Below are 21,754 nucleotides of genomic sequence, written 5' to 3'. Positions count from 1 at the left end.
ATGATTTAACTGTCCACTCATTAAAATTACAGTAAACATCATGGAGCATCTAAGGTTGTATCTGTGAAGTCACCTTGTTTTTGTTGACACTGAATGTAGCAAAAAATAGAGTATGGAAAACATTTAAATATCCCCTCCAGACATGTATTAAAACACACAAACAAATAGTCTGCTTGGAACAATTATGTGTGTCTGATATGTTTTTTTCCACAAAAAAAGGATCATTTCCACATTAAAACTTTTTAAAATGGGCATCTACTCTTTGTAGCTCATTAACATTTCCAGAATCTATGAATATGCACATTTTGTTAATTTCTAAACTTTTCCTGCTGGACACAAGATGTCTCAGTGTATGTGCAGCAAATGTGAGTACGTATGAAATGTCAGCGTGCTATTATTTAAATCAAGAGCTACGTAGTCTCAAATGCTTTGTATTGTAATTTCTAAAAAAAAAAGTGACTCACCCAGCTGGAATTAAGGACCAGAACTATTTGTCTTACAAAAGCAAATGACATGAGGTGGCATTTAATGCAGCAGCATCTCTTGCTGTATGCTAGATATGCACTCTAACTAACTGATGATTCAAACCCATGTGGCACCATCATCACCCAGGACCTCAAGTGGGAGCTGAATCAGCTCCTTCACCAAGAAAGCACAGAAGAGGAAGAAATTCAACCTGCCAAAGTCAATGGTGGTGCACTTCTACACCGCCATCACTGAGTCCATCCTCACATCCTCCATCGCCATCTGGTACTCTGCTGCCACTGCCAAGGACAAGGGCAGACTGCAGCGTATCATTCGCTCTGCTGAGAAGGCGATTGGCTGCAATCTGCCACTTCTCCAGGACCTGTACGACTCCTGGGAAGCAGGGAAGATTGTGTCTGACCCCTCCCACCTTGAACACAACCCGTGTCTGGTTCGGCGGTCCATCAGGAACCAAAACCTCACGCCACAAGAGCAGTTTCTTCTCGTCTGCAGCTGGCCACATCAACAAGGCTCCCATAGACACTGCACGTTACATTATGCACATCTTTTGTACATTTGCACATATTCCTTATTCTTTATACTTCATACTGTGAATTTTTGCACACATTCCTTGGTCAATATTTTGTACATTCCTGCACAAAATGTACAGCTCTTTCATGCTAAAAGCAAATATATTGTATCTACTTTTCATAATATACAGTGCATCCGGAAAGTATTCACGGCGCTTCACTTTTTCCACATTTTGTTATGTTACACCCTTATTCCAAAATGGATTAAATAAATTTTTTTCCTCAAAATTCTACACACAACACCCCATAATGACAATGTGAAAAAAGTTTTTTTGAAATTTTTGCAAATTTATTAAAAATAAAAAACTAAGAAATCACATGTACATAAGTATTCACAGCCTTTGCCATGAAGCTCAAAATTGAGCTCAGGTGCATCCTGTTTCCACTGATCATCCTTGAGATGTTTCTGCAGCTTAATTGGAGTCCACCTGTGGTAAATTCAGTTGATTGGACATGATTTGGAAAGGCACACACCTGTCTATATAAGGTCCCACAGTTGACAGTGCATGTCAGAGCACAAACCAAGCATGAAGTCAAAGGAATTGTCTGTAGACCTCCGAGACAGGATTGTCTCGAGGCACAAATCTGGGGAAGGTTACAGAAAAATTTCTGCTGCTTTGAAGGTCCCAATGAGCACAGTGGCCTCCATCATCCGTAAGTGGAAGAAGTTCGGAACCACCAGGACTCTTCCTAGAGCTGGCCGGCCATCTAAACTGAGTAATCGGGGGAGAAGGGCCTTAGTCAGGGAGGTGACCAAGAACCCGATGGTCACTCTGTCAGAGCTCCAGAGTTCCTCTGTGGAGAGAGGAGAACCTTCCAGAAGGACAACCATCTCTGCAGCAATCCACCAATCAGGCCTGTATGGTAGAGTGGCCAGACGGAAGCCACTCCTTAGTAAAAGGCACATAGCAGCCCTGGAGTTTGCCAAAAGGCACCTGAAGGACTCTCAGACCATGAGAAACAAAATTCTCTGGTCTGATGAGACAAAGATTGAACTCTTTGGTGTGAATGCCAGGCGTCACGTTTGGAGGAAACCAGGCACCGCTCATCACCAGGCCAATACCATCCCTACAGTGAAGCATGGTGGTGGCAGCATCATGCTGTGGGGATGTTTTTCAGCGGCAGGAACTGGGAGACTAGTCAGGATAGAGGGAAAGATGAATGCAGCAAAGTACAGAGACATCCTGGATGAAAACCTGCTCCAGAGCGCTCTTGACCTCAGACTGGGGCGACGGTTTATCTTTCAGCAGGACAACGACCCTAAGCACACAGCCAAGATATCAAAGGAGTGGCTTCAGGACAACTCTGTGAATGTCCTTGAGTGGCCCAGCCAGAGCCCAGACTTGAATCCAATTGAACATCTCTGGAGAGATCTGAAAATGGCTGTGCACCGACGCTTCCCATCCAACCTGATGGAGCTTGAGAGGTGCTGCAAAGAGGAATGGGTGAAACTGCCCAAAGATAGGTGTGCCAAGCTTGTGGCATCATATTCAAAAAGACTTGAGGCTGTAATTGCTGCCAAAGGTGCATCAACAAAGTATTGAGCAAAGGCTGTGAATACTTATGTACATGTGATTTCTCAGGTTTTTTATTTTTAATAAATTTGCAAAAATCTCAAAAAAACTTTTTTCACCTTGTCATTATGGGGTGTTGTGTGTAGAATTTTGAGGAAAAAAATGAATTTAATCCATTTTGGTATAAGGCTGCAACATAACAAAATGTGGAACAAGTGAAGCGCTGTGAATACTTTCCGGATGCACTGTATATATATATATATATATATTTGTTTTCTATTTCTTGATTTTTGTCATTTTTTTTAGTTTTCTCTTCCTAATACCAAAGCAAATTCCTTCTATGTGAAATTTACTTGGCAATAAACCCAATTCTGATTCTGATGGTCACTCAGCACTCGAGTCACGTGAAGTGACACTACAGACATTAACGTTTTCATTCTTATCTGCCAGGGGTGAAATCGTGGGAAAAGGTTAGTGCCCTTCAGACTGCTAACATTAGTCTGGAGACAAGGCAACTTTCTCAGCCGTGTAAATCTTCTCCTGCTCCTCTACAAGGTTATTGCTGACGTTGTTGCTGACAATATCCTAGTCATGGAGGGTATGAATAGAGGTTTTGGTTCCTGGAGCCTGTTAGTTGTTCTCCTCGGTAAAAAGAGGACAAACAATTTAGGGATAATCTGCTCCACTCCTCCTCCGTTCTCTATAAATTACTCATTCTACAGATTGGCCCCGATAGCCAGACGAACTTCAACAGGGGACAGTCTGACACACTGACTGCTCATTCGCACACAGGACACAAAACAGAGTGTCTATTGTGTGTGTGGCATGTGTAAATTATACTTGTACTGTAGGTGTACGTCATTTATGAATGGTGTTATAGTTTTAAAAACTCAATTTTGTTCCCCAATGAATAAATAAATAAATATTTCAGGGTTGTGTTTGGTCTAATAGTCTTATATTGCAATGTCCATCTCCCAGTCTCTCTCTCCCAGACACAGACACATCCATCCACATTCAGAAAGGACATGGGTCAGGGGGTGGAGTGAGAGTAAGATGTTGTTATTATGTGGGACCTTTCTTCAGCCAGCCTCATTTCTTGCATATTCCACATTCTGCTTGAGACACTGACTGCAGCTTAAAGAAGATCTTGCTCCAATGCTGGACTAGCATGTGCAAAATTTACCACGGGGGTGTCAGGAATTTCAATCTTTGCTTCCAAAACAGACTGGCAGCCCGGGGGCCGAAGTGGGGAGTGAGCAGGATCCCACACACTGTTTTTTTTTTTTTGGTTGAACACTGCACTGACAGTATTACCCTCTTTATTCTGAGTAATCTTTTCATTGGGGTTTCACATCTCTCTTTAGCGTGACATCTTCTGGTATGTAAAGCTCCCCTGTCTCTCTGGTTAAAGCCCTGGACAAGGATGCCAACAGTCCATAAGCAAACGTTGCTTAATTTTGGGGAATTCTTGTGTGCCAGTGCTTATAGTGGGAATGCCTGAGAAAAAGTGAGCAAGTGCAGCTCCCAAGAAAGGGGCCGAGTGCAGGATTATGTTGGCTGCAACGATCACAGCAACGCTGATCTATTTTATGGTGCAAAGCTCTGGAACCTTGGCCCTCGGTACGGCATGTTGGGATGAGCGTCTATCGCGAGTGGGGAGAAACAGCAGCTGTGTGGGTGAGTTTGGCTGACACTTATGACTTCTGTCCAGACTGATACTCCCAATTCATGGTACTGACAGAAGTGATGTTGAATGTACTCTGCTGTATATGAGGTCTTTTGGTTCTTAAACCATGTGTGTCACAAGTCTACAAATGTTTTTTTTTATAGATTCATTGTGCTTGGCAAAGAAAGTAGTTAAAATGACAATCCTAACATAATCAAAAACAGTATATCTTCTGGGTATAGCTGGTACTTCTGATGCAATTGTACAATATTATGACATTATCACAGGGCAGCTTGGCCAGGGAGCAAGAACTACTTTCATAACACACAGATAAATAATGGTAAAATGTAATGATATTCAATATATGTATATATGTATATATATTAATATGTATACTGATGTAGCATGTGCACATTTTGATGTACAATCCTTTTTGTACATCAAAAAAGTGTGTTTGTTCACTATAACATCTTGTTTTATCAATCTTCTGATCAATTGTAAGTGGATTAGTATCACCTGAAGTTTATGTCAGTATATCTAAACTTAGATAACCCAGTTTGTATATCTTTTAATTTCAACAATAGACTTTTGCTTCATTAATACAAAATCAATCATTTTCTTAGTCGCTAGATATCCCGTTCTGCACAAAAGTTCACCATTTTCTCTCTATGTGGATACACGGGCTGGTGCGCAAGGATTAAAAAGCAAGCCACTAAAATGAAATAAAACAAAAAAAGTTGCTCTCAGAAGAAGTACCCAATCTCAAGTAACAGCAGGGCAACAGAAGGTAAAAGTCAGCCCCTCTCTACAGCATGTGTGGCAAAGTGAACTTGGCTGACAATACAATGCACTGTAGCAAAGGTACAGTAAGCTTGCCTGTGCTTGAGTGGGTGTTTCTCAGATTGTACCCAAGTTTTCTGTGGGATGCCACAAAGACATCAGTCGAAGCTTACAGATGGTGTTCGCTGATGTCCAAAAGGTTATCTTGTAGGAATGGCCGCTGTCATGCCAGATTGGCAGAGTTTAGCTTTATCTCAGTAGAACGTAAACTGAAGCAAAACATCATTATAATTGTAAATAATGTGATGTGATTTTTGACGGTGGAGAAATTCTCATCAATATTCTGTGTCCTCCACAGAGAGGTCAAAAGGTCATGGTCAGCTACAGAACATCACCCTTTGAATTTTAGTTTCTTCTCCACTCCAGCAGGGTGGATACTTATCAATGCAGGTGTTGGAAACTGGAGGCTTATGTGAAAGGCAGTCTCACACTTAACTAGGAATATTTTATTTTCTAAAAATTACTTTTTAGTAGCCTGAAGCAGCATATAGAGTGGCTGCAGCAGCAAAGTGAGAGATTGTGCTTATACCTCTGGTCACTAGAGCTACATAAATTATCTGGACACAACCCAAACGGTGTGCAAGAAATTAGAGATCAAGTACTGTAAGCTGCATTCAGTAACATTACTCTACATATCTGGTTATAGAAACGAAACATTTTCCTCACATGTATTTGGGACTGTCAACAGGTCTGGGTGATATGGATATACGCAGCCCTATATTTTAATTACATCCAACAAACTGAGCTTACCAAGTGAAGAATCATGTTGACCACCCTGTGAACTTGTCAATTAATGATTCATCAGGATGCCTCCTAGTGACTCATTTCATTATGTTATTTGTCTGGTGCTGCTCATTGTTTTCTTCATTCCACAGAGTTAAGAGCAGTATCCATGGTTGCACATGACACTGTTACGACCATGACAGACCAGAGCACCATCTATCAATAGTAATCCAAACTGTGAATACAGATTTGTTTTCACCTCATGGCCCGTTTGTCAAAGTTTAACGGACTCTAATGCAAACTACATCTTTGTATTATAAAATCTAACTCAGTGTTTCCAACAACGAACATGTTCCACTCATTCCATTTACAAAAGTAAAACCAGAGAGAAAAATCACTAATACACTTCAGCCTTTAATTTCAGTCATTGCAGAGTCAAACATTGGTACAAGAGCAATTTGTTGCTAAGGAATAATGTTTTATCCAGAAGCAGCCGAGTCTGCCTTGAACTTCATCCCATGAATAGGCTTTTTATCAGAGAATTTGACAAATTTAACGACAGCTGCAGTGTGACACAAAGAAGAAAGAAGCAGCTATTGAAATGTTAAAATGCTACCATAGTTAAGTTCCTGAGACAACTAGAACAAGAATATAGGAGGCAGTTTTCATATAAAAAAATCGGTACCTATTAGCTGGTCTGTCGTAGCACGACACAATTAAAAATAAAACTCAAATGAATAAATATGCTGTTGTAAAGCAGTCTGTAAATCTATGGTTGGGAAAAAGGTGGGGGGAATACTACTGACTAGATCCTTTGTATTTTACTAACATTTAGGGCTGCAACGTTAGGCGATTGATCTATAGTGGATGGACAGAAAATTACTCAACTATTTTGATAATCGATTAATCATTTCAGTTATTTTTCAAGAAGAAATGCCAAATATTCTGTGGTTTGAGCTTCTACGTTATTTTCCATTTTAAAACCTAAGCCCACCAAATTGTTATTATTATTATTATTATTATTAAGGAAGAAGTGTAGCAAATACTGAGGTACCTTTGTCTTTGGCGGTCTGCGCTGTGTGTTTGAGGACCTTGAAAAGAATGGAATTCATAAAATTCATGAAAGACATGTGATGTTTTATTTTTTGTTAAGCTTCACAGCCCTTCCTGATATTCGGCCATGGTAAAGCCATTCATCGGATGGACCTTGATGGGAAGAACCAGAGAAGGCTTGTCGCTGCGGTGGGACGTTCTATCCTGCTCGACTTTCATTTCAGAGAGGAGAGAGTTTACTGGGCTGACAAACACACTGGGGTCATCTACAAAGCATCAGTGAGAGGAGCACACAGACAGGTGGTTATGTAACTAAAGTTGGAACTGGGCAGGCACAAATGGATTCCAGTCCCTTGAAATGTATTCAGATTTTTAGTTTAGTTTTCAGTAAAGCTGTTTTAGGAACAGTGTGTACAAATGTGTAGGATTCAACGGGAGATCCTCCCTAAAAAAGGATCTGTTCTTCTTAAGATTTGACAATTATGCAGCGGTCTGAGCTTCAATGAACAACATTTTTATTTCAATGTTTGTTTTCCAGAAACTGTACTCATCTGACAAACACATCTCGGGCCTTGCAGTGGACTGGATTAGGAACAGTGTATACTGGACAAGTGGAGAAAAGGGAAAAATCAAGACAATGGATATAAATGGGAAAAATGAAAGGACTCTTTTAAGACACTTGACCCAACCAAGTTCTATAACTGTTGACCCCATTAGCAGGTAATACACTCTGCATTACACTTTTGACACATTTGTCATGATAGCTCTTCTTTTTATTAAGGGACGGGTCAAATTATACATATATAATAAATATATAACATTTATTAAATGAAAAGATGAGCTGGAGCAGAGCAAACGATTCCTACACAGCTCCTCACACAGTTCAGGCAGATCCCTGGCATTTTGTTTGTGTGCTACTATAAATGTTTCATCTCTCTCCATCAAGCACGACTGGCACAGAAGTGCAAAATGACAGACTGACTTTCACATACCACCAATCCCTCTCATAATAGACAGTTTCGTTTTTACCAGGCCACATACTGCCTGCTATCTTATTGCATTTTGGTCGGGTCGCTTGTCAAGTGCAAAAGTGAATACTGGCGATGGAGGATTTATATTAACATTTTAGAATATTTCCCCATGATAATAAAACGCCAAGAGCATGTTTTAAATTACTTTTTTACATATATGTCTGTAGGGCATCTTTATTAAACATTGCTAAAATACGACTGAGGCAAAAAGATTATGAAGCTCCTGATTTGGTGGTGGCGGTTTTGTAACAGTCAGACACACAAAGTGAGCAAATTATTTTTAGAAAAAAAATATAGAGCACATTGGGAATACTTCATTGCAAAGCCCTCAGTTCAAAACAAATACTTTGCAGGTTTCTCTTTTGGCTGACTGGTGGGACGACTCCAAGTATCCAGCGTTCTGATGCAACAGGACAGATGAAAACTACACTTATTAAGATCGTAGAACAACTAGACGCACTGTCGATTGACCGAGAGGACAAAAGACTGTTCTGGGTTCAGTTTGGTCTACAAGGAGAAAGTGCCATTGCCTCTTGTGATTACAACGGGAACGTCCTGCACATCATCGATCAGCCACTTCAGTGAGCATGTTGTTGTCGTATTCTTTTATTTTCGTTGGTAATTTTCTGATCAGCAAACTGGAATAAAACACTTTTGTTTTTGTCTCCTTTGCTCAGGTCTCAGCCGCTGGGGATTTCAGTTTTTCTGGAGCACTTATACTACACTGATGCTGCATCACGGGTTATAAAACAAGTGAACAAGTACACTGGTGGAGAGCCACTGCATGTTAACACAAAACGAATGGCAAAACCCCCAGCTGATATTAAGGTGGTGCATCCCCTCAACCAGCCAATGGCAGACTCCCAATCATCATTTCCAGGTTACAGCTGAACTTTTAACATTTAAACCACTCTGAACCTATTTCATAACTTGTATTTAAGACTCAAATCACAATGTTTTAGTAATATATTACCGTTCACCCTTTCAAACAGGTTGTGACGAACAGAGTGGAAATTGTGTGAGCGTGTGTTCCAGTCTAGCTGAGCGAGGGACTTGCCAGTGCAGTGAAGGCTTTGCTCTCAGTAAGGAAGGCACTTATTGTGAAGGTTGGTATCGATGCCATTTAATCAATGAATTAACAAATGTATAATCATAAGAAATTATCTTTAGTTCAGTTAGTTTAGAGCTTAAAAACAGAAATAGAAAAAGATTTTGTAATATTAAAAGAGCCACAGCATTGACTGCGTATTACTTACAAAGTTGGCATGAGTCTCACACATTTGCAATATATTATACCCATCATAAACATATACTCCTCCTGGGGCCACACAAATAAGAGCATACAGTATGACTAAAGTATGGCAAGGCATTTAAATTAAAGCATCCACTAAAATGTCACCGTATTTGTCTGTGTGTGCCATAGATGTGAATGAATGTGCCCTCTGGAACCATGGCTGCTCTCTTGGTTGTGAAAACATCCCAGGCTCCTATTTCTGCACCTGCCCTAAAGGATATGCCCTCCTACCGGACAGGAAGACATGTCAAGGTATAGTGGAAACATATATGTTGTTATTATGTTGATCTTTGAGCTAGTTTCTATTCTATTTTCTTAAAAAGACTTAGTTTTGATCCCATAATGGTTTTAGTAGTGTGGACAATTCATGACACGAAGAAAACAAATGAACAGATGAAGTTATATAAAGCTAGCTAGCAGTGAAGTCACTTAGCTGTTAATTGTGGATTAAAGAGTTAACTTGAGAGACACTAGACAAATATTCACTTATAGCTTTTCGAGATTGCAAATACACTTCTGGATGACGTTGACACCATCAATAAAATTGTCTCAACCTGCTGACTGACAAGAATTGGTTTTCATGTTGTATTCAGTATAATACCATGCAGCAGTTCTGTCCTTTATGTGAAGCTATGTCAAGCTGTGCAGGATCCTTGCTCAAAATGTAGGTTTGTTTTGGTCAGCATAATGAATGTAGCTCTGGTTTCAGATTAGATCCTCTTCTTTTTGTGGTGCTATGAAAGGTGGCATTTGTCCTCCATACACTACTTTGACCCTACAGAGCCAATAAAAAGGCTGGGTCATATGCTAGACATACTAGACTAGACACATGCGAGCTGCCAATTGTGTGTTAGGTTACTTGGGTCAAAACACTGACACTTTGTCACTAAAGGTCTACTAGTGCTGAGACTGAGGGGCTGTGTGAGGTATATGGAAGCAGGGAGATCCCATTAAAGTTAGTCAAAGAACTTCTTTTTAGGATAAGAGTAATATATATATGTGTTTGCTGGCATCCATTAAATAATAATAATAAATCAGACAACGGCCAGTTTACTGGTAAAATGGTCAAAAGCGCCACACTAAAACATATGATGTTTTATTTGGTTTATTTTACGAATGCAGGTATTCCATATAGCTGTTCTAGGTCAGTCTGTCTCTGGTCATTCCTCTCTGCCATAAAGCAGCTCTGTTGTCTGCCAGCATCACAACAGATTCTTTTGAGTGAACAGATACCACAGACAATCTAATATTTCAGCACAAACATAAACATATTGCAGTCATGAGGGAATGTATAGAAGATCTTTATTTAGTTAAATAAACCGGTAAAACCAATATATTTGGTGATTTTTTTTGTTTGTTTATTATCTGCCATCTAGTGTGCCCCGATACCGCAGAGTCTACACAGTGATTAACTGTATACTCGTAACATATTAAAACACATTATGGACACATCCTAATCACTTCTCTTCTAATCTCACAGCTATGAGGCCAAGAGAACAGGAAAGGCTCACAGACACAATGAGATTAGATGATGAGGTGACATTTGGAATAGGGAACATATCTGGTCAGCAGCTTTGTCCGTCTAAGCTGTTTAGCAGACAACCTTTGCCAAGGTGCAGAAGAAAATAAACATGCAGCCAAGCAGCAGGCTAGACAATGGAGACGACAACAGAGATTACATGGAGGAGGTTTATAGCCGGGCTGCTGTCTGTTATTTTTGATTCAAAAGGAGCAAACAGGAAAACATAATTCACAAATAAACAATTGTTTTCCAATGATTCAGCTGGGTATTAAGTTTATTTTTAATGTAAAAGTAATTATTTTTTTCCTGTTGTCTTTCATTCTTTTATCCTTGTTTACACACAGAACAGATAGAAGAACAGTTAATTCTTCAATTAATGTTCAAAGTACAGTATGTAGTTGGCGACATGACACATTTTTGACCATCAAATTAATTAACTACCATTAGGGAGAAGTTATCCGTCAGAGGCAAAGCAACAGATACTGTAACTATTTCACATCAGATTCATATCTGTATGGTCTGCCTCTGTATACCTGGCCCTTATCCACAGGTACAGGAGATACCATGCTCCTGTGAGCTAACATTACATCACCCTCGCTGCGTGGGCTTTGACTGCATTCTCATCACACTTTCACCTATTGTAATGGGGTTGAAGCTGACTTCATGAAGGGATTTTGCCAGAGAGGGCCCTAAGAAGCTTGTCGTCCATCTGGCTCTGTCAGAACCGACTACCTGCTGAGCCCAAAAATAACCTTGAACATGTAACAAGGTGTATGATCTTGACAATATGGCCCTTAATTAACTGTTGTATAATATGACATTCTTTAGCTTACTTTTACCTTTTATCGGTTTCTATGAGTTTAACGCACTTAGCTTTACTTCATCAGTGTTTCAACATGTACATTTTCCGTCCACAATCAGAGATCATAGCATGTGAAGGCAATATCACCAAGTGCGGCCATGGGTGCCTGACAACAGACGAGGGTGCTGTCTGTGTGTGTCCTGAGGGATCTTTACTGCAAGAGGATGGACAAGCCTGCACTGGTATGGACCATATTACAGTTAATCAGCCGTTATAATATTCATAATGATCTCATTCGAAGTGAAAATTTGCCAGTTAGTGTTTTCACAACTACACCAGTGTAGAAAGTATTCCTTCCTGTGTTTATATTCTGAGGCTTAATGTATAGAGCATGGCTATCCCCCCACTGCAAGTGTATTTATTTTCTTATACTGTAAAATAACTAAACTAATAACTGTTTACACATAATGACTTTTCACTGCACCAGTATGATTTTAATAAACTGAGCAACGTAATATATATTGTAGTTACTATATTATTTTTTTATCTTGTTATCTAAATATCTTGTAAGTAAGAGTTGGATCAAAGTGATCAAACTGAGGTCAGATGGATCAAAAGCTTGACAGCACAGCGGTGCAGTAACCAGGTGGCTTTGCATTACAGCTCAACAAGTGATGGAATCAACTTAGAGTAAGACACTATCTATGAAGACTGAGGTTTTATCATGTTTGTATCATGTTTTACAGGACAGCTGCCTGGTATATAATGTATTAATATGCAATGCTGCTTTCTCCTACAACCAGATCAAATACTGTAAACGAGAAAGCTGCCTTTCTTCTGTATTAGGCTAACTGAATAAGAATTAAAAACATAGCTTCAGTGATAGAGGAACAGGTAACATTAGGAACACTACATACTCATTTTGTATTACCAGTAAAATGGGGCCTCTGTGTGAAGAACAGATCTGTGTGTCTGTGTAACACAGTTTTTCGCTGTTGCAGGCTGCTCGTCTGCAGACAGAGGGGGTTGCAGTCAGCTCTGCACTCCTGTCAGCCCTAGTAGGTGGCAGTGTGGTTGTCTGCCTGGCTACCAGCTTCACCAAGATGGCAAGCGCTGTATTGCCTCTGGTGAGTCATACTATGGCAAAGCATACAGCTGAGGCGGATAAGCCCACACAGATAAACACTCCATCTAATCTCACAGTCTATCTTTCACAAACACATTCTGTAATTTAAATAAGGTAAAATGCAAATTACGAGTTTAGTGGGTTCACATCTACTACAGTACATCTGATCATAGAATAACGTGTTTTTATTCCTCAGGACCACCACCTTATCTACTAGTTGCCAATCTAGTGGATGTACGACAAATTCATCCTGATGGCACTGTGGATCAAACCCTGGTGGAGGAGCCCAGAGGAACAATCATAGCTTTGGACTATGACCCTGTCCAGAATAATGTAAGATGAAAAGCCCTTTCATCTTTTATTGCCAAAGCAAAAGTAGTAGAATATAACCTAGAGTCTCATGAGCCCCCTGGAGGAACAGAATATAGGTAGGCCACATTCAGGTTTTGGTGAAGACATCTAGTGACACCTAGTGGACAGACACTGTAATTTGATGGCTTGTAAGGGTCACCAAAGTTTAATGAAAAACAATCTTTTCTACTTTATTTTTGAAATACAGAACATATTCAATTATTTACTGCTTGCTTATTTTATATAATGAATGCGTTTCTTTATATATTTTCTGTATGCATGTTTAAGGTGTACTTTGCCAGTACAAGCCAGAAGACAATTGAGCGGGTTGATTTGAACGGTGGGTCGAGAGATGTTCTTGTCTCTGATGGTTTGGACTCACCAGAAGGACTGGCAATTGACTGGGTCCACCGCAGGATGTACTGGACAGATACAAGGTGTGTGGTGTTTGCAGAGAGTAAATGTTGAGGAGTGCTAATGAAAAAAAAATGAATCTAACAAATTAGATTTTGTTAATCTGTTTTGTTTTTATTAAACCTCAAACAAAGCAGGGATTTAACTAACATTTTAAGAGTTTTGAATTTTTGGAGTTGGTTTTTATAGTTTATAACATTACCAGAAATCAAATGTTTTTTGTTTTCCGTTTTACACTTCTGTGTACTTTCGTCCTCCAGACAGTCAACGGTAGACTGCAGTACCTTGGCTGGACTGAACAGAGAATCCATTGTAAGCAAAGGGCTGGAAAAACCAAGAGGAATCGCAGTTCATCCTTTGGCTAAGTGAGTGTGGCTGTATGTGTATGCTAGTTTGAGAAATTAAAACTACAAACTAACTGCAGCTCACTTAGAAGGGTTTAATCTTGGGTAAATTTGCTTCACGATAATTTTAATCGTTGAAAATGATCGACCAGATATCATGTATTTGTTATGATGGACAGACTGGAGGTTCTGTGGGATTAATAAATCTCCTATGCCTAATTTACAATTATTTTTTTCACTCTTTGAGGAAGTTGTTCTGGACTGATATAGGGGCCCAGCCTGCCGTGGAAAGTGCCTCTCTGGAAGGCAAAGACCGTGCTGTCATTGCAAGCACCAACCTTGTGTCACCAAGCGGCCTGACCATCGATTTCACGGAGGATCGTCTGTTCTGGTGTGACCAGAGGAGGGGCCTGGTGGAGACCGCTGCCCTGGATGGTTCAGATCGACAGGTCCTGTTAGAGAACCAAGTAGGTGAGGCTTGTGTGACAACAAGATACACATGCACAAGTGCACAGTACAGACAAACAGTTGGATTATGATACTGTAACTAAGATTAGCTTGCTGTTAAACGCAAAACAAAACCTCAAAAACTACTAACTGACCTAAACCTGAGAGAGTGCACCTTAGACCGACTAAGCCAGAGCTGAGTCTGACAAAGTAAAGCGAAGTCTAACAAGATGCCCTAAGATGTCCTGAAGCAGCAATAGAAGGGAAAGAAATTAAAACGTGTGTACGCTCTTATTCATTCTCTCATTCAGTGATGTCCCCAGTTAACTGCCTATTTCCTAGAAACATCATTCAAAGATGCTGAAATCCCTTTTTAACCAGTGTCCTTGCCTTCACAAAAGGTCCTTAAAATAATATGAACACTAGATAAACAACAGCTCTAAACCTTGAAATTCTTGGTTAACTCATGTCTTCTTTCTCTCTATTCTGATTCATCCAGGTCGACCTTTTGACCTCGCGGTGTTTGAGGACAGGTTGTGGATCTCTGATCGGGAGCACCAGCAGCTGAGGAGCGTACACAAGTGGACTGGGAAGAAGTTGCAACGTATCCATGGCAACATGGTCCAACCAGCATCCATTGTGGTGGTTCATCCCCTTGCGAAACCAGGTACAGACAGACAGACAGACAACAGGGATTCATTTCTGAGATTAATTTGTTCAGAAATTAAACACTCGTAGCAACTCCAGCACAAGCAATATCAAAAAGAAGGATTACAAGACGATCTCATGTGGAAAGATTGAGCATTATGATAAGTATATTCTGCTGCCCCTTTTAATTAAGCTATGCAAAAACATTGACTAAAATTCCTGCTGATTCATCGTAGATGGACGATTTCTAAATGAAGCTGCAAAGCATTTCAGATAAATGCTCGGATATGTGTAGGCCAGCACAACAAAACCTGTCAAAAAGTTGTCGTTTTGCGTCTTCAGGGGCAGACGTTTGCCTTCACCTGAATGGAGGTTGTGCCCAGGTGTGTGAAAGCAAACTGGGATTCGCCCACTGCTCCTGTCTGTCACACTACATCCTGTCAGCTGATGGAAGAAGTTGCCTGCCTGCCGATGCTTCGAATGGAACAACAGGTGATTTATTTTAAGCCGTCTTACTGAAGGTGCGTGCACTTAAGTATCAACTATGAAGTTGATGTTAACTATATGAACTCATTGTGTAGAATCTGGTGAATCCGCTGATTTAACGTCTCTCAACAACAAGACAGTCAACGATGAGAGCACACCCCTGACAACACCTGGGCTGTCAACCGATAACGCCGAGGCTAAATTAGACGCTGATGAAGGCCGTGAGCCAACTCTCTTTACAGACAAGATGGTTTCAGGTAACAGAGAACTCTTAAAAGCAAATTATCTGTAGTTCTTCCCATTCAAGTTCTTACTCTACCTAAATGTTATGATTCCACATGTCCCCTTCTCCGTCAGACCAGAATGAGTGTTACTCACTTCGCTGTGATGTAAATGCAGAGTGCCGGCTGAATGCTGGCAGCCCAACCTGTCTCTGTCTAGAGGGCTTTACAGGTGATGGACAGTTGTGTGTGGGTGAGTAGCTCTCTTCCTGTACTATAAATATGTCTTGGGATGAAGTAACATATCCTGAAGAAAGCTTATGGGATTACATTTGATGCAGAGACACTTTTATCTCACCAACTGTAGCAGGGGTTTAAAATTGTGCATTTTGGCATAGTTGACAGCACAGGGAATGGAGCAGAATTGAGTTTTAGATATAAAAACATCTCACAGAGGCAGAGCTGCTCTGGAAGCAAAGATAATCACAAAATTTAAGATAAACATTAATGACAGGAGCTGAAGCCAAAATGCCTGAAAGGCTCTAAAAACTTTTCTAATAATTCATATTATTATATCCTTTGCAGACCAGTTTAGGTGTTTGCTAGGTTTGTCTGAATGCAGCAGTCAGAGGTCATGTGTCAACTAACGTGATGGATAAAAATACTTTCACCAATGTACCAGAGAAGTGCAGGCTTAGTTTTAGAAATTGTATATCGTCATTCTTCTTTGTTTGACTGTAATGCTGAAGAAAAGTAATGTTTGTTTTGATGAGCTGGCAACATTAAAGTTAACTGTAAATCTGCGATACTCTGAATACTGTAAAATGTTAGATCTCTTCTCCTGTTATTTTAGATATTGATGAATGTAAACAGGGAACGCACAAATGTGACAAAAACGCAGAATGCCAAAACACCTTGGGAAAGTATCTCTGCAAGTGCCAGACTGGATACCACGGCAATGACAAGATATGTCAAGGTGTGTCTCGATTATTTACTGCACAAACAATTTTCACTAGCAAGTTTATCACAATTAGAATATTAGGAAAACTGTGTTTGTGATATTAAAAGCAGGATACGCGCATTTGCTCATCAGGTGTACTACTTACAGCAGAATCAATAAATTCAGTAAAGTGGAGGCTTATAGCTGTCTGATTCAATATAACCAACACTAAATATAATGACCCCTTTCATTATACATGGAATATATTGTTTATATGACTCCCCTCATAGGAGGACTATTATTCTAAAAAGCAGACCAAAGGTATTAAAAGGAACAGTGCCATAACTGCATAACTGTCTAATTTCATGAAATCATATCCTCTCAAGAGTTGGAGACTACGTCGCCATGGGTGACCACCGGTAGCCCTGCTGATGTCACCACCCGGCACCACAACAGTAACTCAGTGGAGAGTTGCCCCTCCACCCACGAGTCCTACTGTCTGTACGAGGGCGTCTGCTTCTACTTTCCTGAAATGGAGTCCTATGCTTGCAAGTAAACAACCCCTCTTGTGTAACCCCTCAGTGTTTACTGTGTAAACTGCTTTCCTAAACTGACATAATTTGATCACATGCTCTGTAGTACAAGGCTATAGTTCAACTGCTGCAGTTGCACTCTAAAATATGTCGTAACTCAAAATGTAACCAGGAGAATATTTAAGTGATCTCTGGGTAGTATTTTCCTTTTCAAGCAGCTCTTTACAAACACTTTGGAATAAAATACCATCATAAAATGCCGACATTGTTAGAAAGTATGAGAATATCTCCTGCACCACACGTGCCAGGCTTTCGGGTGTCTTCTTTTTTATCTGCTTATCTCTCATGTCTACTGACAAACAGTAGGTGTCACTATTGTTCCATGATTAAAGCCATTGCCTCAGGACAGAGTGGCTGCAGGACAGACAATTCTGAATTTGACCATTTCATATTTATACACATATGCAACATAAAACATATGAACAAAAAAAAGTTGGTCATATGCATGTGACCCACTACGTTGTAATCTAAGTACGCACTTACTTGTTCAATACCAGATTCTGATCACAAACTACATAATTACGCTGTTAGCCTTATCTCATTTATGTCTGCAAAATTAGAATATGAAAGAAAGAAATGGCTCTTTGCTTTTAAAAAAAATGTCAACTATAACTTTAAATTGTGTCTTTGTCGAACCTGTTGCAGTTGTGTATCAGGTTACATGGGGGAGCGTTGTCAGTTCAGTGACCTGGAGTGGTGGGAGCTTCAGCAAGCTGAGGAAGAGAAGAGGAGAAACGTGGTCATCGCGGCCTGCATGGTGGTCCTCGTGTCCCTGCTCTCCATCGCTGCCTGTGTCACCTATTGCTACGGGTGAGAAGGAGGAAAAGTAGTAAAAGAGGGCCAAGGGGTACAAAACTGCAACGTAAAAATGAAGGAAAGAGTTCATGAAGAGGGGAAGTAAGGAAAAAAAAAAGGTAAAAAGGGAAATGAGTGAAGGGAGTAACACTTTGTGAAGAGTTGAAGGAGGAAGAAAGTAGGGACTGGGGAAAAGAAATCAATGACAAGGCATAATAAAGGGACTGTAAACAGAATGAAAAAGAAAAGGGAAAAAAAGTGCAAAGGTAAAGTAAGGACAATGTACGGATGAAACGAAGGGAAAAGGAATATGATCCAATGAAATGAGGGGAGAAAGAGGGGAAATCTAATCAAACAAGGACATGTTTCATTTTCAGTGAAAGATGCAAGGAAGTGTGAAATCTTCTCCCTGCTAATAAGATTTTCTATAAATCAGCCTTCAGGAACATTTTAACCCTTTGCTCAAAACTACATTGCATATGTAGCAGATTCTCCAACTGGTTATCCCTAAGAGTAGTATAATGCAAAACTAACCTTGTCTGGAGATAGTGCGATAGTAATGCCCCAAAATAATTCTAGTTTTATTCAAATAGTAAATATGAGAGTCCCGTTATTTAGGTCTTAAGTGGGTTTCATAGGCTTTTCCACCCTAATGGTAAAAGACAATAACAATGGGCAGAGTTCTGTTATGTATGTCTGCATGTATTTCGAGGTATGTGCTGGTATATGCATTGTAGTAATGAAGCGTAGGGCAGCACAGATAGCCAAAGAGGAGCTGCTGCCACAATGAATGAGCTGACAGCATTTAGAGGTGTCTATCAAACCCAGGGTGGCATGAGCCGTGTAATGTAGGTGTCTCAGCGTGACTGCAGGGGGTCAGGGAGCAGATCACATGTGGAACGAATGGCAGCATGCGATTCTGGTTAGCTGAGAGAGTAGCATACGTAAACTACACACTGCGACCCCTCCTCCCTTTTATTTCCACCTGAGCTGTCTCTAAGTAGCTGATTTGTTTTACGGTTGTTTCGCTGGCTTATGGACAAGGCTGCTGGCATTCTCCACTCTTTTGACTCACAAAGCACACCCCTCCCCTCCCCTCCACCTTCCACGTTTGCACTCCTGGTTCCCCTGTGGAAGTGGCACGCTTTCAATTACATGCTTGGTTTAGCTTGTTCTACAGCAATTACACATAAAAATAGGTCATTTCTCAGCTACAAAATGGAGCCGCTGAGGTATGACCCCAGTGGAAACGCTACATGGCCGCCAATAGCTCTGCCTCAAATTGCCTTCTGCACTTGACTGCAAGTGCACTTACGCAGTTTTTGAGTTTGGTGGTTTAGTTTCCTCTGCAACACACACACACACACACACACACAAGTATAATACAGTACACAGCAATATGGGCTAAAAAAAACACTTGCTTCTCATGCTGTGTCTTTTTAGGCTAAAAGATGCAAACAAACCCACTGAAAGCATAAACACACACACAGTCCTTGGGGTAGTTTATCACTCTTCTGGTTAACAAGTAGGCTAGGATCATGCATAATGAAAGCAATTTAAACATCTGCAGTGTGTTGCAGTTTCTCACAGACTTTTTTTGGAATAAATGTGTTTTACAATATATATGTGTTAGTGCAGGTGCAGGGCGTTAAACCGTTAACAGGTTATGCACAGCACGGGTCAATTCTATATTTCCTACCGTGTTGGATTTGAACGCATAATTTTTTTGCCACGGCTCCGTGAATTGATAACCATGTAAATGTCGCATGAGTCTGTTGATACCTACATGCTCATTATAAGTTGAGTGAGTTTGAGGACCCCTGGGATTTATAAATTAATTAGAATACTGCATGTCTTCCATGCAGAACTAGGAAATTCTTCCACAAACAGCCCTCAGAGGATAATGTGAGTGAGACCAGCGTGACAGATGAGAGCATGTCAGAGACCAGTACCACCAGTGTGCCTCGGGTAAGATCATCATCACCAAGCTCCGTCATAAAAACATCAAGTAGAGCCATAGTTTTGTATAGTTTGTATATAGCCATAGTTTGCGGTCAACTGTACAAATTTCCTTTAAAATCAATGCAAATTTGGGTGATTAAGTACAATCTTAAGAGCAAGAAGCATGACGTAGACTGAAAGCTAAATTAGTTGTTGAAAGACACCATGACAACATAACAAATTGAGCTATAGTTATAAAATGTTTTAGAAAAGCACATAAACCTCTTAATGAATCCCTGTATGACTCTGCAGTTCTACATGATGGTAGAAAGTGGTGTGGAGGGAATGGTCATCCCTGCCATGGGCTGCCCCAGGAGAGCCATCTGTCCATCCTGCTCCTCACAAACAGGTAACTGAAACTGATATAAGCGCCCTGGCATTCATCTTTGCAGACAGTATTGACCTTATTCCTTTTTCAACATACTTACAACTAAGACAAATCTGCAACTGTACTGTGATCTTTTGTTTGTGCTTTAATTTCTAAATTATGATGTTTCTTTTTACAGGTGACCACCCCGCTTCTGAAGAGTCGGGAACATTGTCCAAACACAACCACGGGTACGAGTGCTCCATGGTGTCGGCTGTTGCCATGGAGACCAACCAACCTACTGTCCATCACTCAAGTCCATCGTTGTCAAGCCAATATACTTGTACGTCATTCAAGCCACCACTGCTCCCCCAGACTCCCAGCCCAGAGTCCCCTGCTTCCTAGTTCACCAGAGAGACCAACACAGCTGTACAGCTAAAACGCACACATACTGTAACATCTGGCTGATGAACAAACTGCTAATTAAGAGTTTCATTACAAAATGAAATACCTCACAAAAGAAAGAAATGTCATGGAAGCTGTTATTAATGCCAAGCCAGTTAACTAAAGCTATATAAACACACACACACACACACACACACACACACACACACAAACTGCACCAAAAGTAATGCAAAGAAGAAGGAAACTATAGTTAACACACAGTCGGCTTAGTTAACTGAAGCAATGTACAAAAAACAGCAAAGACAAAATAAAAATGGTTTGTATTATTATCCATTTTCCAAAATAAAGTATTTGAAATGAAACTCTTCCCTGCATTAACATTTACCTGATATTTCATGTAAAATACATATGTACAGTATGTCTTTCTTCCAAAATAGATCTAAAGAATGTTGTCATATTATATAAATAAATAAATCACATATACAAGCTGAGCAACAAGCAAACAAAGACAATAAAATCTAGTCACAATTTTGAAATGAAAAAAAAAAGAAAAGCTTCCACTGCCTGCGTTTGAAAAGAAATGAAAGAACCAGTACCGCTCGTCAAGATGTCAAAGGCCGTTTAAGAAAAACAACGTGATTACTATTTGTTTGGCATAAAGCATAAATGCTAGACTAGCATAAATACTAGGACCTGAACGAATATTTTATTTTCAAGACAGTTTTGTTTATATAGCTCAAAATGTGTTTTGCATGTTTCAGACTCAGTAACTTGCTTTGTTCAGGATGGGGTTGCCTACTAAAAAAAGGACTTTGCATGGTGTTTAACAATATTGATATGCATTTCATCCAACAACAAATAACTGACGTTGGCTCCACCCCTGAAAGGATTTCACTCCTCACATCCAAAAGGTCTGAAAGCCGTTGGCTTTGTTTAAAAGGCTGCACAAACAGTTTCTTGCGTGAGCACTGACATGCCCACATGTTTCATCTGCTGAATAAACTTTGAGCTACCATTACATTTTGTATTAAATTATCAAATATCTGAACACCCTTGTTAAGTTGCTTGGATTAAGCCGGTGCAGGAGAGCATGTGATGAAGAATAACTGCTTGCTTGTGTTTAAAGGGATGTGTTTTATTTAGTTTCATGTTTTCTCTTTTTGTTGTTTACTTCAT

At 40.1% G+C, this 21,754-nt stretch overlaps 1 protein-coding gene across 1 annotated transcript; it reads left to right on the top strand.

The window, feature by feature from the left end:
- The first annotated feature begins 4,119 nt into the window (after positions 1-4,119).
- egf (epidermal growth factor) lies at positions 4,120-20,578 on the top strand. The gene is made up of 23 exons (XM_070913493.1): positions 4,120-4,246; positions 6,952-7,151; positions 7,390-7,571; positions 8,236-8,463; positions 8,560-8,762; positions 8,875-8,988; positions 9,306-9,428; positions 11,620-11,742; positions 12,502-12,627; positions 12,823-12,959; positions 13,266-13,414; positions 13,652-13,756; positions 13,983-14,206; positions 14,682-14,849; positions 15,173-15,322; positions 15,412-15,573; positions 15,674-15,790; positions 16,391-16,513; positions 16,864-17,029; positions 17,716-17,880; positions 19,731-19,833; positions 20,119-20,215; positions 20,373-20,578. Exons 1-23 carry the CDS (start codon positions 4,120-4,122, stop codon positions 20,576-20,578), a joined length of 3,498 nt encoding a protein of 1,165 aa, XP_070769594.1.
- Positions 20,579-21,754: the final 1,176 nt, after the last annotated feature.

Source organism: Enoplosus armatus, chromosome 10, assembly GCF_043641665.1.
Source record: "Enoplosus armatus isolate fEnoArm2 chromosome 10, fEnoArm2.hap1, whole genome shotgun sequence".
Taxonomy (NCBI): domain Eukaryota; kingdom Metazoa; phylum Chordata; class Actinopteri; order Centrarchiformes; family Enoplosidae; genus Enoplosus; species Enoplosus armatus.
The sequence above is the reverse complement of the archived record's forward strand: the minus strand, read 5'-3'. Positions and strand labels throughout refer to the sequence as shown.